The following is a 15,567-nucleotide window of genomic DNA, read 5'->3' as shown; positions in this document are numbered from 1 at the left end:
CGGCGCATTACAGCGCTAATTGGACTCCTCGAAGCGGCCACTGGTACCTACCTGTCTAACCATTCTTCACCGATGGAAAAAAAGATGGTCTGTGGACGCACGTGTAGTCTATTCGTACGGTTTTCCGGTATCCGCCAGGGAATTCGAAGTGGAGGCACTAGCGATACTGGATGTCTATCGATGATTGTCATTCTGACCGACATTCAAGCGGTCATCAAGGTTTTCTATTCGTTGCCGTAGCCTCCCAGCTGGTGGAGCAGTGAACAAATTGGACGGCATGCTCAAAATCGCCGTCCTCTGGATTCCGGGAAATAGGGACCAAAGCCAAATCAGATGGCAAAAGATCACCACCTGAACTTTTATTAAAAAGTGGGATCATGAAAGTTTTTAGGATGGATTACGACGCTTTGAACGGGCCATTGATCTCTAGTGCCAGACTTGACATACTTTATAATTGGCATTAGCGACATTTTGAAGAGGAAGAAACCGCTTTGCAAATTCCAAGCTAAGCAATTCTTTGGGAACCTTGAAGATTTCTGGTTGCAGGGGGAGCGGCCATCTCCATTGGCTCTGAAGATTTGAGCTGATGGGATTCTGCTACCCTTGCGCTTCCACACACCATTTTCGAGGGCATCACCTAAAATACAACCAATAATCCAGAAAACACATTAACTCTGAGCTGGAAATAACAGCCTAAGCTGACGTTAAGTTCTTAGAGTATTTGCTGTCTTAACAGAAGGAAAAGGGACTTGCTTTGCACACCCCCTAAGACCTCCAGATGTAGCTCGGCATTTAGAGAATAGTGACTTCACCCTCCCCTTTCGAACAAGGGTCCGTCTTTAACGAAGCTCGAAAAATACAGAATATCAAAAATAAATTCTTAGCATACAGCATTCGTAATATTCAATCGTAGTCTCTTCAAAGTCTCGCGCCCTGCTAAGTACAGCAAAAAGACCCTGCCACCGTGGTGGAGCGAAGATCTCTCTAGTCTCAGGAAGCTGACCAGAGAAATCTTCAACATCTGCTACAGGCAAAAATACTGGCAGCCATACAAGGACTGCCTGAAGAAGTACAAGTCGGCCATCAGGACCGCCAAGAGGCGGTCTTGGCTAGACTATTGTCAGAACATTGAAAGCACTAGTGAATCCGCGAGGCTCAGTAAGATTCTGTCCAAGGAACATAAGAGTCCATCCTTCCTTAAAAAGTCGGAAGGTTCCTGGACGGAATCTTCTAGCGAAACCTTGGAGCTGCCAGTGCAAACGCACTTTCCCTCCAGCGAGGAGGACTGTGAGTCAGAACCTCGCTTGGAGGGTTTGCGGCAACCCCAGCTGTGCGAGACTATCAAAACGGTAATTACCGGGGATAGGATCGGCTGGGCTATAAACAGCTTCTCCGCATACAAATCTCCAGACCCAGATGGCAAAATGCCAGTCATGCTATAGAAGCAGCAGGAAAGGGTTGTGCCGTGGCTTGTTGAGATTTACCGGAGCTGCATCACTTTAGGATACGTACCGCAGTCCTGGAAGCGCGCACGGGTGGTTTTCATACCGAAAGCGGGCAGGCGCGGTCATGAGTCCGCGAAGGACTTTCGGCCAATCAGCCTGACCTCCTTCGTGCTGAAGACCCTAGAACGCGTCCTGAACATTCACTTAAGGATGATTATAGAAAGAACGCCTTTCTCTAAGTCCCAGCATGCCCACCTCAAAGGAAAATCCACAGAAACCGCCCTCCACGAGGTAATTGGCACGGTTGAGCGGTCGTTGCAGTACAAGCAGTATACCCTTGCTGCCTTCTTGGATATAGAAGGAGCTTTCAACAACTTCAGTACCAACGCCATCAAGGAAGCCTTGACCGGTATTGGATTGGAGGGGTATCTCACGCATTGGATTATATCCATGCTGAGTACCAGGATAATCCAGTCCGATCTGGGAGGCAACCACTTGACCAGAACTGTGAACAGAGGCACGCCCCACGATGGTGCCATCTCACCGGTGCTCTGGTTAATAGTAATGGACAAAATTTTACGTACATTGCACAGCAGCGGGGTGAAGGTGGTGGCGTATGTCGACGACTTGGTGATATTAGTATCAGGGATGTTTCTGTCCATTATGAGCGACATCATGGAAGGAGCGTTGCGAAAGGTGTGCCTGTGGGCCGCAAGATGCGGACTCAGCATAAACCCAACCAAAACGCAACTGATGCTGTTCACCACCAAGACAAGGATACCTGAATTCCATCTACCACGGCTGAACGAACAAAGATTGGTTCTTTCCTCTAATGTAAAATATCTGGGTGTAATCCTGGATTCTAAGCTAAATTGGAGGTTGAACATAGAACTGAGGGTTAAGAAGACCTGTATAGCCTTCTATGCCTGTAAGAGAACCTTTGCAAAGAAATGGGGTCTCCGGCCGAGGATGGTTCTCTGGATGTACACCGCTGTAGTGCGTCCGATCCTGACGTACGGCTCTATTGTATGGTGGCAGGCTTTGAAGAAGAAATACAATAGAACGAAGCTTAATAGGATTCAAAGAACCACGTGTGCAGGTGCTACGGGGGCTCTGCAGTCCTACCCGGCAGATGCTCTCAATGTACTCCTGCATCTCCTCCCCTTAGACCTCCACATCAAATATGTTGCAGCGTGCAGTGCCGTCAGACTACGTGAGTCCGGATGCTGGGCAGCGAAGTCCTACGGCCACAGCAACATTCTAGATGAAATACCTCGAGAAATCTGGACATCCCCCACGGACTATGTCACACGCAAGCTGAACTTCACGAGAAACTTTGCTGTGGACCTTCCAACCAGGGCAAAGTGGAAAACCGGCGGCGTGTTGCAAGACTATGACACGGTATTCTTTACGGACGGATCAAAGATGGCCTATGGAGTCGGCGCGGGGGTTTTCTCGAATACACACGGTGTATCCAAGTCGTATGGTCTACCAAGTTTCACCAGTGTATTCCAGGCGGAAGTACTGGCGATATTGGAAGTCTGTCGATGGCTGGAGCGTGATTCGAGCGCCAAGCGTAACATAGCCATTCTGACCGACCGAGGCCATCAAGGCCTTGTACTCAACGACGACATCTTCCCGGCTGGTGGGGCAGTGCAGAGACGCGCTCAACCATCTGGGCGGCACGCTCAAGGTCACTCTCCTCTGGGTTCCGGGCTTAGGAACATAGAGGGGAATGAGCGGGCGGACGGATTGGCCAGGCAAGGCTCTGCTCTTGGCAGTCCCTCGGGGAATACAGTCGGTGTTCCGCTGACGGTTGTCGGGGGCCAAGTCTACTCGCACTACCTAGCAGCCGCGGGCCTGAGATGGCGAAGGCTTACAAGCTGTGCCAAGTCAAGGAGAATTTGGCCCGCCTATAACATAGCCCGATCACGAGAGCTCCTGTGCCAGACGCGTGCAAATGCATTCAAGATTACGGCGGTCTGCACGGGGCACTGGCCCATAGGGGACCATGCCGCTAGGCTCGGCTTATCCTACAACTCGCATTGCCGAAGCTGCGGAGAAGGAAGGGAAACCCTCATGCACTTTCTCTGCGATTACCCAGCTCTGGCTCGAATCAGGCTGCGGACACTGGGTAAACCATTCTTTGGGGACCTCGGCGAGATTTCTAGCTGCAGCGTCGGAGAGCTGCTTTCCTTCGTGAATGCTACGGGCTGGCTCTGAAGATTCGAGCCAGGTGGACTATGCTTCCCTGTTCCTATAACAACAGTCACGGTCTTAGGAGTTTGTGGCATCAAAACGGCGCACCAAAGCGCTAATTGGGCTCCTCGGAGCGACCACTGATACCTACCTACCTACCCAGTCTCTTAGACTTACAAAAATGCAATTATTTCGGTAGTCTTCTGGGTGAATGTTGCCGGAAACAGGCAAACATCGCTTATAGCGAAATAAAACAATTTTTAAATTAGTAACTCGTCGAAAAACAAATGATTACGGCTTACCTAGTTTCGGGGAACGCATGGTATGAGATTCTTTTTAATTTAAGAATAATAAAAACCGAAAATTTTATTCCTTTGCTATCACTCATTTGGGTTTATCGGTCACTTTGAGATTCATTTCGTTTAGCGCGTATTTACTTCATCACAACAAAAGATACTTTCAACCACTGTAGCCTATTCTGATGAAGTTAATAAAGATCAAAGCAAAACGTCTCCATATCACCAACCAACCGACATTTACTCTAAATTCAGAACGTTTTAAACTCCCCTTCAGAAGCAGCATTAACGTCATAGGAACCCGGTAAGAATCTTTGCTGTCCACAAAACACCCGAAGGTCCGGAAAATATCCCAGCACTTCCCATTAGAATCGCACCACCCACAAATCCTATTCCAACCAGTCAGCCCAGCACATCACAATCCCACAGTGGTATTCTCGTGCAGGCAAAATAAATGGAAGCAGATCGATAACGTTGAAGGAGGGCAAATTTTCCACCCCGCGACGGAAAACCTTACCCGCCTGCACGACGTTTTCCACCATTTTTTCTATCAGCCGTCACTCGCACCCACACTGTCGCACGTTCGCCGTGTCCGTATACGCGCGTAGTGTTTACAATCGGTCATGTGTACGGCAAAGTCCTAATGTCGCGTGCGTCTGTAGTGGTTTGTATGCATTTTTCTCAGTCGCCGTCGATCGAAAGTGTGTCGTATTTTTGTGCTCGTGCTCGAAACTCAGTGGAAAATGTTAGTAATCTGTCGGAAAATTGTGAAAAATTGATCAGCAAGTGGTGCGGGTCCGTGCGAGCGATGTCTGGATGTGTACGGTTAATTCATTAGATTATTTACGAAAAATTACACGCAGGTGCGTACGCAGTCGTGACAGTCATCCCCCAAACTGGGCTTGCTCTATTTTTTCTATTTTTTCGCTTTATGGCCCGATATCGTGGCTATTTCCGTGTTATTATTTACAAGATCCGACCGCGGCGAGTCGTTTGCCGATCATTTCCATGTTTTGCACGCAGCGCCTGGCGCGTTTTCGGCCGTGCGGAGCCCAGAGAATTTTCTTACCCCGTAATGGATGCCCGGAGCGCTTGTCGCCGTCGCCGAGGAAAAGCGCTCGACGGCAGCCCCCCAAAGTCCAGAGAAATGCAACGCGACACGCGAGGGCCATGGCGAGAGGCACAGCGCTCGGGGCCGTCATTTGTTTTTGTTGATTGTGGCGTGTTTTATGGCGGCTGGAAGTCGAGTATTTCTCGCTTCGGGAGCATTGCATGGAGCTGCGGCTGCCAGACCGAGTGGGAAATGTCCCCATCGCTTGTGCAATCACCCCGCAGTCGGTGACAAGTTGCAGTGCTCGTCATTTTGACAGTTGGCTTGTGTTGGATGCATTGCGGGGGGATTGCGGCATCCAATTTGCATCTGAGTAAGAACAAAATAAGAATCGTGTCCAATGGGATTCTTCTGGCCGTCTCGATCCGATTGGGTTTTCTCGAAAGAAGCCCGGCGGCTCTCTGGTCGGATCCATGCATGAGAAATTCTTATGTTTTCGATGTTCCTATTGGTGTTTAGGGAAATTCATTGGAATTGCGAGAGTCATCTGTTGGTGGCTGTGAGCAGATGGTCGGGTTGCTTGGTTGCATTCGCCTGATAAGGACATTTTCGACAACGAGAACTGGTTTCCAGTTGGAATGGGAAGAGGACATTCAACTTTGCGTTATGAATGGAGAGGGTTGAATGAATGGAGGGTCGTATCTCGTTGGTGGCTAATGCGTGGTCCGTGTTTAATGTATTCAGGACAGCGTGCTGATGAGTGGCTACTTCGTCCTTTGTGCTGGCTGCGATTTCACGCGTGACTTGTGCGTGCATTTCATGAGAAGGGAAGGGTCCATGGTAATGACAATAAAACACTTTACGCGACACGATATAGACAGCGCGTCTGGTTGATGGAGGCAAATTTCGTGCTGATTAATGCCTGTCTGTATTCGGTTAATCCTTGGGTACAATGCTTGGCCGTTGTAGGAACGAGCATGTTGGGAAGAAGGGGTACCAGCTTGGCTGAACTAGTTCTCATGTTAACCTAAACAATAGGCGGACATCTCTGCATAGGAGGGTCGTCGAATTTGGCCTACATTCGCGAATCAATGCAGAGAAAATCGTTATGTCCTTGGCGAGGATTCTGTTATTGATTATTATGGAAAGGATGATGCCTCGTTAAACCAGTTTGAAGAGCTTGTTTGTATGACGCACGGAAAGAGCAAGAACGCTCGTCCATTGTTATCCTTTATTTTGAAAATATGCTAAAAAAAATCTGAATTATTACAAAAAACAAGGTACAATGGGCGCTCGGAAATCGGAACAAACTGTTTTTTTACAGTTGCCGCTCCGGAAATAAGATTTCTTCCCATTCTTCCAATATTCTCGTCTTTTTTTAGGTAAAGGAGGTGAATGCATTTACGCACAAAATGTTGGACTTCCGTAACGGCAAGTGTCGGAATACCAACTAAATATCTCCGTTTGACAGATTACCCTGGGCTAGTTTCGCCTGCAAGTCAGGGAATTCCTTTCACCGAAGGAAGGGCAGGGGATAAAGGGAATTTTTAGTTCAAAGAGTCACCTGTCATTTAGTCCCACACCGGTCGAGACCTATCTTACTTTGCATCAAAAACCTGAAGATAATGCGCAAAACGGGTCCATCTGTCAGCGTTTATCAGCATCTTTCTGGCAAATGTGGTCTGTAAGGAGCTCTTCTGTATCTGCGTAAAGTTTCCGATGAATATCGTCACAACTTCCGCAATAGAAAAGATGCTATCTGTGCGCTCCACCATTGCAGAACACACAAATTGTGCTGATAACAGTAATAACATCCATGACTGCTTTCGATTGAAACACGCAATCTATTTGCCTCCTAAGTATATGTTGTCGTTCTCTACTAGCAACCACTTCCCTTGAGTCTCTTCCTTTATATAGTTGCCCTTCACCTCTGGTGGGGTATAGCGCGTCAACCATATCTAAGCGCCATCGCTCGCGATTACCTGAAATGCCCTTCAGCTCCCCTACAACTTCTCCAGACGCTCGCATTCGTCCTCTATCATTCTGCACCAGGTGCCCTTAGGGCGACCCACTCCTCGGCCATTTTGGAAGAGTGGATTCCACTGCGTGGCATGGCCCGCAATACAATTGCCGCCCTATGGCGGGGTACCACAACAACACTCTACCCCCAGCTAAAACCGAAGGGGGTTTCAGTGAGGAACCAGACGCACCATTTCAACTTGGCTGTCGCTAGTCGGAAATGGACCCGTCGCGCCTTTCCTCCTGCTTGCACTCTATTGCTGGTCGAAGGGATTTAGTGGAGCTAAGGAGAACCGTTTGACCTTGCCCCTGGCGTTGAGGCTATAATGGTGTCCGGTAGAGTGGTTTCTCCGGCTCGAGGCCCAAGCTCCTGTCAGTAAGTGAAACGGATAAACTGAACCAATTACTGATGGAGCTTACGTTAGGTGACCGTGCGCCAGGCTAACTGCTGCGTGAAATGAAGCAGTTGGGTGGTGACAAAGTCGACATCAAGCTGCTACAGTCTTTGTGGCTACAGAGGCCCCCGGAGAGCACGCAGGCTATCTGACATGTGTCGGTTCCGGGTCTCTGGACGCGGTAGCCGACACCGCGGATAAAATTCATGAGCTCAACGTACGACCCGTGGTTGGCAAGGTATCTCGGGACAACTCAAACCAGGTGACTCAGCTGTAGCAAATGGTGGCAGCATTAACAGCTACCGATTCTGGATTGGCAGAGGCCGTTCGTGCTTTGCGTTCAGGGAGTAGGACTAAATCAAGGTCTAGATCCACTTCCCAAACTGGGTGATCGGTACCATCGTAGGATCGTTGAAAAAAAAAACAACAGAAAAATGTGCCAGCCCCTGCAATTTCGCGCCCAAAAACATCAGAATTGTCTGGAGTTCTGGCGATGATGAAATGAAGCACCACGTCGCCTCACAATCTACGATTTTTTGAGCCCCAGACGCTGAAGTCTCGGTTCTTCCCGAATCTCTGTATCATAATTTAATATCGCTATCAATAAAACCTGCTTAAGCAAATTCTTCGTCGATTCGAACATATGACTACAGGCAGGTAAACTTGAGTTTAGAACTTCAACGAGCGTTTTCTTGGCGCCTCATTATCGCGGACCTCTGCATTCCCATCTTAGGCACGGATTTCCTGTGCAATATGGATTGCTAGTGGATATACATAACAGATCCCTCTTTGACCTCACAGCTTCCCTTAGGTCATCAGGAAAAATCTCATCCTGGTCGCCTAGCGCTCTTTCCATCGTTTTTGAAAACGTTACCGACCCACGTATTCGTGCACTTCTTCAAAAATACCGCAACATCACTATCGAGCCAGTTAACCATGATGTTCAACACCACATCAACACTATTGGGCTTAAGATCTTTTCTAAGGTGCGTCCATTACCACTGCAGAAGCTCGCAATTGCGCGGAAAGAGATCGGAGAACTTCTCAAGGGGGTCATCCCGTGTGTCGGATCCGAGGAACCGATTTGTTTTTGGCACCAATTGTATCTAGATATAGTGTCGAATATAGGGGCAGAGTGATTTTTTGATATTCGGAGTCGTTCAGAAATTGCACGCCAGGTTTATGTCGATCGCCGTAATAAAGCGCGTATTTATCGGTCCTAATGACTTCTCTAAAATTATAAGAATTGAAGCCAAGGCTTTACACTTTATGCTTTAGGCTTTATGGACAAGGTATAGCAGATTAATGTTCAGTTAAGATTTTAGGGTTAAAAATCGCATTCTACTTTTTAAATGCGTTTTTCTCGAGACTGCATTTTGAAAATCTGCTGCCACCATAGCCCAAAATCTATCCAAAGAAATTCTTTGAAATGTTCAGGACTTATTCAGAACATGTTTCTACGGTCCGCAAAGTATCATAATTGCGGTTCATTCGGTAGTTTTTTTATTCATTAAAGAATAATAATAATAATCGTTGGCACAACAATCCATATTGGATCAGGGCCTTGAAGTGTGTTAGAGCACTTCATTCAAGACCGTAACGGTACACTACAGTAGACTGTAGGAGACAATGTGGTCAGCATTGCGCTCGCCCGAGATTATTACCCTGATTTGACTCAGGTACTCATTCACAGCTGAGTCGACTGGTATCCGACGTCAAATCACGATACAAATCCCTCTGCCACCAGCGAGATTTGAACCGCGACCTTCCGTACGACAGCCTTGCGCTCTAACCACTCAGCTATCCGGATTCATTAAAGAAGCCTTGAAAAAAACACCAAAATTTACATTAAAATGGCGTTTACATTTTTTCTTTAAGATGGCGCCATCTAGCGTGGCATCAGAAGAACACTTTTTTTTGGAGATGGGTGCATAAGTTTCTCTGTATTTCAATAACTATGCTATCGGGCCGGAAAAATTACTATACATGCTCAAGATATTAATATTTGTACCTTTATCCAGTTATTCACAAAAAAAAATTCTAAAAAAAGGGAAAAACTACCTTCAGACGGGATGACCCCCTTAAGCAGGGTATCTCCAGACCTTCAGACAGTTGTTGGTCTTCGCCATTTCACATGGTTCCTAAACCCAATGGCCAGACCTTGTGGCGACTGCAGATACCTCATCCCATTCGTCCACGATTTTGCGCACCCTATCGCAAACTGCTGTATTTTCTCAACTTTGGACTTAGTCAAGGCATACCATCAAATCCCTGTAGACATTTCGAAAATACCAATATATACACCGTTCGGACTCTTCGAAATCACTAGGATAACCATTAACTGTAGGTGCAACGACAAATAACTGCAGGGAGACCGTCCAGCCCAGCGGGTTTACTCCGTTAGAATGCTTTGATGGTCGAAATGATTTCTTTTCTGTTTGGAGGAATCGTCCGTATTCGCATGTTGCGGTGATTAGCGATTTCATCCACAAGTGTCGGTACTTCAACGGATGTAATACGGTTAAGAAGCATGGTGAAGTGTTCTTTATGTTGAATGGATTTTCTAGATTGCCTAGCATATCTGCACACTTACGGAATCGAAGGCATTTCTGACATCATGAGTTACGAGGATACCAGCGATTCTGCGCCTTAGCTCGATGAATATTATCCACATCCTCCGTGACAACACCCAGTGTGGATCTTTCTGCTCTAAAATCGAACTGTCTTGGAGATAATTTCCCGGCAGTATATATCACGTCGGCGTATCTACTCCTCATGAGCTTTTCGAGTATTTCCCCGACCGCATCAAGCATACAGAATGTTCGGTATGTATGGGGTCTCCTTTGTCTTCGGTGATCTAAGTCAGCCTCGACACTTTCCAGCGATAAGGAAAATTGCGTCCTCTAAGTAAGCATAAGTGGAACTCTAACGCCAGACGACTTATTATTTATGGAGAGTATTGCCTCTTCCAAATCTTTCATGATGAAAAACGCGTTGTTGTCATTAACCAGTTCGGGTCCATCTTTTTCGAATTAAGTGAACAACTTTTCAGCCAAACCTCAATCTTTCTGGTGATCAGTTTATATGCCTCCCGAAAACCCCTACAACTATCATATGAGAGCCCCTATGACGTTGTAAACGAGTGAGGAGCGAAAATTTTACAAAAAATTGTTGAAAATTTGGATAATGAGATGTCAGTCAGCCTCGTGCAGAGTCGGGTCTGATCGCCTTAATTAGGCCTTGCAGCATTCGCCTACTGCGTCACGATCAGCAAGTCAACACGAGTACAGCGTTTGTCGGTGCCACCATATAGTTTTGATTGATTAGGACGACAGAGTTGCTGCCCCGTCTTCCTTAATTAAAATGCGGGCTTAAAACCAATAAAACTAAACCTCATTTCGTCCCATATTTCTACGAAAAGTAAAATATTTCAAACTATGCATCGTCCTGATCAGATTTTAAAGGCGACTGGCTTCTTTCTTTGTTGTCTAATGTCTATGTCCCCTCCAATTGGCTCGATATCGACACTAGCACCCCTGACAACATTTGCTGATATTGATGCGGCCGCCCTAGGTTATGTTTTAATGCTACCATCTATGGCTGAACGTAGACGATCAATATTTGATCAGTCTGGCATTTCCTAAGTTGCACTTTATATCAATACCCTCTTCAGATTCAGCAAAATAGCTTTGGAATTAGTTAGAAAGCCTGCTTGAGAAATGCTTCTCTAAATGTTGGCTCTGCTGCACTAACTTACACAGCTCGCGAACCGTACTGACTGGAAAGTAGAGAAGTTGCCTCTGAACTTCGGGTCTCAGTCCACAACTCTGCCAATCTGGTTCCTGTTAAGAAATTTTCCAGTCTATTGACTAGCGAACGCACAGCTTTATGGTAACTGTCGAAATCAAAAATCAAATCCCAAGATGCCATGATAGTGTAGACGCGATCTGCTGAGAATGTATTAAGTAATCACACCTGGCATCCAAGAGGCGAATCGTCATCGTCCGAGTCGTTAAAATCGTATATATAGTCGGGTCCGCATCTGTTGTCATGTCCATGAAAATTCTCGGACCTGTCGCCACGTTTGTAAAAATTTCCATTATGTCCATAGTCATGTCTGTAAAAATTATCTACATTCAGTCCATCGTCACGTCTGTCCTCAAAATGTACTGCACGATTTGAAACAGGCTGATGTTGAGCTGCCTGATGCACTAAGTGCGTGTTCGGTTCCGAGTCTCACAGTGAAGTCACTCGCTCTCGAACTAACCCTTCAACTTAAATTGACATACTCGTCCGTCGCTCTAGCATCCTGCGTAAAATGATACACCCAACCCACAGAATCTCTCTTCGTGGATTCATGTCACCGTCAATCAGCGTGGTGCGTTGACAGGTCTAGCACAGCTGAACTCTAATGACCTGGAGGTGAGGCGATAAAGATCACGACCATATTAAACTCCGAGTTCCCCGAAGGGTATTCCACTTTCCGCTCTGACAGGGATCGGGATGTATCTCATGAGTTCACCGGCGATGGGGCCACTTCCCGCCAAACTCGTCTTCTCCTCCTCTAATTTTCCTTTTGACTGTGTTGCTCTTCATGTCTCCTCTTTCAACTTCTTCTCGTTCATTATAACTTGTGTATACGTCCCCTGTGCTTACCCTTCTCACCTGGGCTTGCCCTTCTCACCTGTATGAAGAATTGTTTGACAGTTTGTCTAAACTCATTGTCACATTCCCTCCCCTCCTGTTCTTGCTTTGCGGGGATTTTAATTCCCTCATGCTCTAGTGGCCTAATCAGCCTAGCCTTCCAATTCCTATAACAACCTCTCCCATTCTTCCCTTCTTTCTTCCTTTATGAACATTTGCTATGTCCTGAATTTCAATACCACCAAAAATTGCTTGGGCCGCACTCTCGATCTCTTCCTTTCCAACCTCCCCTAGCGCCAGCCCTTTATTTCCTTGCAAATCCTCATAGGTCAAAACTGACGCTCACCACCGCGCTTGAATTTGAAACGGAGCTTCCTCGTTTAAACTCCAAAACTGCGCATTAATCTCCTAAGTTCAACTTCTGCAAAGCATACTATGAAGGTCTCAACTCAGCCTTAACTGGGTTCATATATTAAGCAACTTCACGTGCGATTAAGCTCTAAGCATCTTTTACAATCCGATCGCCTTTCCTGTTATGTCCCATCTTCCCTTGCTTGCCTGCGTTCGTACCCAACTTGGTTCACAACGGAGATCCTTAATAACATTCACCTGAAACATGCACTGCTGAAGATGTTTCGGGCTTCTAAGGCACTCTCATGATTTTTTTGATTTTTTGGTTTGGTAGTTTCTGAGAATGGGTCCGACAAAGAAATGATCACTTTCGAGCCCCCACACTCCCCACTTTTCCAACGGATGTCCTAGATCGACTTCAGAAAGTACTGAAGTGAAAGATATTGCCCTTATAGACTTTCCGGGCTGGATCATCCTTATCCATACGGATTAAGTGACCCACCCACCGCAACCTATTGAGCCGGATTTTATCCACAACCTGACGGTCATGGTATCGCTCATAGACGATCATAGCACCCCTTGTTCTAGACCGTTGTTGATGTCGAATGGTCTTGAGAGTGATCCTGCTGCTTTTATCTGGCCTCGCACATTGGTCGGGGTCAGCTTAGTCAGTCTTATCAATTTGCCTTGGATATCGTTGACCATAATATTCTCCTCTCTAAATTCCCCTCCCTCAATCATTTCCTGTCTTTCCTCCTATCTCCCACACCATTCCTGCAGAGTTTCTTTTCATGGTTACTCATCCCGTTCATCTCTCCTTCCTTTGGTGTTTTTCAAGGCTCTATATTTGGCCCCCTACTCTTCCTATTTTAAATCAGTGACCTCGCCCCCATTCTCACCTGCCTGTGTTTGCTTTACGCGTCTCCGCTGGACTGTCCTGTCTTGCAGTCCAACCTTGATAATCTGTACCGTTGGTGTTCGGTCAACATTGAATGTCAGCAAATGCCACTGGATGTGCTATTCGCTTAAACCCTCCCCAATATCCTTTTCTTATTCTCCTAGTGGAGGACAACCTTTTTCACTACTGACCTTCTTCCAAGACCTGGGTGTAATATTCGACAAACTTCGTTTCAATTCTCACTTAGTTGACATCATCAATAGAGCTTCCAACATGTCTAATTTTATCCTACGTTCCTCCTCCGACTTTACCTCAATTCAGCCGTCTTTAAAACTCTTCAATTTCCTTGTCAGAAATATCCTTGAATATTGGTGTGTGGAGTGTGGTCCCCTTTTCGCATCCGTGACTGTCGCGCTCTTGAAGTTGTACAACGCAAATTCACCCGGACTCTCTTTTACAAAAAGAAATTTTCACAGGTTGACTATCCGTCATGACTCCGCACCCTCAATCTCCCTTCCCTGCAGCAACGCCGTATATTCTTTGATATTTGTACTCTTTTCAAACCTTGCAATTGCCTGATGGCTGCTCTGCCAACTCTAATATTACTTGCTGCACCGCCTTTCATAACACACGTAGTGTGGACATTTTTGAAGTACACTCCCCGATCCCTAGGCTATGCCGGTCCTATTGGGGCCTTTGGCTCCGTCTCCTTCTTTAGGAATAAGCAATTTGTTTTCTGTATATTGTCTAAATAAAATCCTTGTTTACAATTCCCACCAAACTCGAATTTCGACAGCGCAGTGCGCCGCCAGACTCGAATTCACCCCGACGATTCAGGCGTGGTTCATGCCTCCGATTTGTCACCAAATGCTCACCTTCGCATAGGAGTTTTGTTGATATTTGTGAGATGATGTGAGTGCAAGTGGGGGTACATTTGTCATAACAATTTCTTTTTCAAGCCGAGTATATAAACGTCAAAACTGGTTATTTTATAATACATAAAGATTTGTGCTAGTAGATGGGGAACCATATCGCATAGATGCACACATACAAAGATATCTTAGGCTACTATAGGAGTATGGCACACATAACATGTAAGGTATGCGCAGAACGCATCTGCGCACTCGATTTAGAACCACACCATCTCCTTTTGGTGATCAGAATTCCTTGACCCGTTTTTAATCTCGAGTTAATTCTCCTGTTTGTAACCTTCTTGCATATATATTTTGTTAATTTTTCCCTTTATTTGTGTTTGTTCTAAATTCACATCAAATATAATGTTAGGGATTTTTTTTTCCCATTTTTTATTACTTGAATTTACACTTAATTGAATAACTTCTTCTCTCATATAGCGTTCTTCTGAAACAAAATTAAAAGGAGCCCAGTCTACTTAATTCAGTCTCCACATAGAGTGTCCTCTCCCGAAACATATCCGGTGGTAACACCGGGGAAAAGGCAAACACTTCGCAGACGGGACAGAAAAAAATCATTTCGCGACATCATGAACGCCTCCACCGTTACAACGAGCACAACAAATCACACAACAACTGTGAATAAAACGTACAAAATTGAAATGATCGAGGATGGTGCTATGAGTGGTCAATCAGATGATGATGATGATGAACCGCCAAGTAGTCCGGGTAGCACCTATGACGACGGTCAGGACATTATGCAAATGCACATGGACGATGAGGTGACATCACAATTGGCGGCGGCAGGACCGGTAGGAGTAGCGGCCGCGGCAGCAATTGCATCAGCCAAAAAACGTAAACGACCGCATTCATTTGAAACGAATCCGTCGATACGAAAACGACAACAAAATCGTCTACTCCGTAAACTACGCCAAATCATTTATGAGTTCACAGGCCGTGTAGGGCAACAGGCAATAGTATTAGTAGCTACACCTGGCAAACCGAATACAAGTTATAAAGTTTTCGGTGCTAAACCACTTGAAGATGTCGTCCGAAATTTAAAAGGTATTGTTATGGAAGAGTTAGAGACTGCACTGGCACAACAAGCCCCACCTCCACCGCAAGAAGATCCATCCCTATTTGAACTTCCACCGCTGATAATTGATGGTATTCCAACGCCCGTTGAAAAGATGACACAAGCACAATTGCGGGCATTCATTCCGTTAATGTTGAAATATTCGACGGGTCGTGGAAAGCCCGGATGGGGTAGAGAGTCAACGCGTCCACCATGGTGGCCGCTTGAGTTACCTTGGGCCAATGTGAGAATGGACGCTAGAACTGAGGAGGAGAAACAGAAG

The 15,567-nt window shown here is 46.2% G+C and overlaps 1 protein-coding gene across 6 annotated transcripts in view; it reads left to right on the top strand.

The window, feature by feature from the left end:
• The first annotated feature begins 4,298 nt into the window (after nucleotides 1-4,298).
• The window catches only part of LOC119653465 (DNA-binding protein Ewg), a 40,810-nt gene continuing 29,541 nt past the window's right edge, over nucleotides 4,299-15,567 (top strand). For 2 of the 6 annotated variants that reach the window (XM_038058080.1, XM_038058077.1), the window contains exons 1-2: nucleotides 4,300-4,803; nucleotides 14,651-15,567. In XM_038058080.1, the coding sequence (XP_037914008.1) occupies nucleotides 14,800-15,567 (768 nt within the window). In that variant the 5' untranslated portion in view covers nucleotides 4,300-4,803; nucleotides 14,651-14,799. Of the gene's footprint in view, nucleotides 4,804-14,650 lie in introns of all 6 variants that reach the window. The other 4 variants (XM_038058081.1, XM_038058082.1, XM_038058079.1 and 1 more) reach the window with 3 other exon arrangements.

This window comes from Hermetia illucens, chromosome 4 (assembly GCF_905115235.1).
Source record: "Hermetia illucens chromosome 4, iHerIll2.2.curated.20191125, whole genome shotgun sequence".
NCBI classification, from domain to species: Eukaryota; Metazoa; Arthropoda; class Insecta; order Diptera; family Stratiomyidae; genus Hermetia; species Hermetia illucens.
Note: the sequence above shows the minus strand (reverse complement) of the source record. Positions and strands in the feature narration are given on the sequence as shown.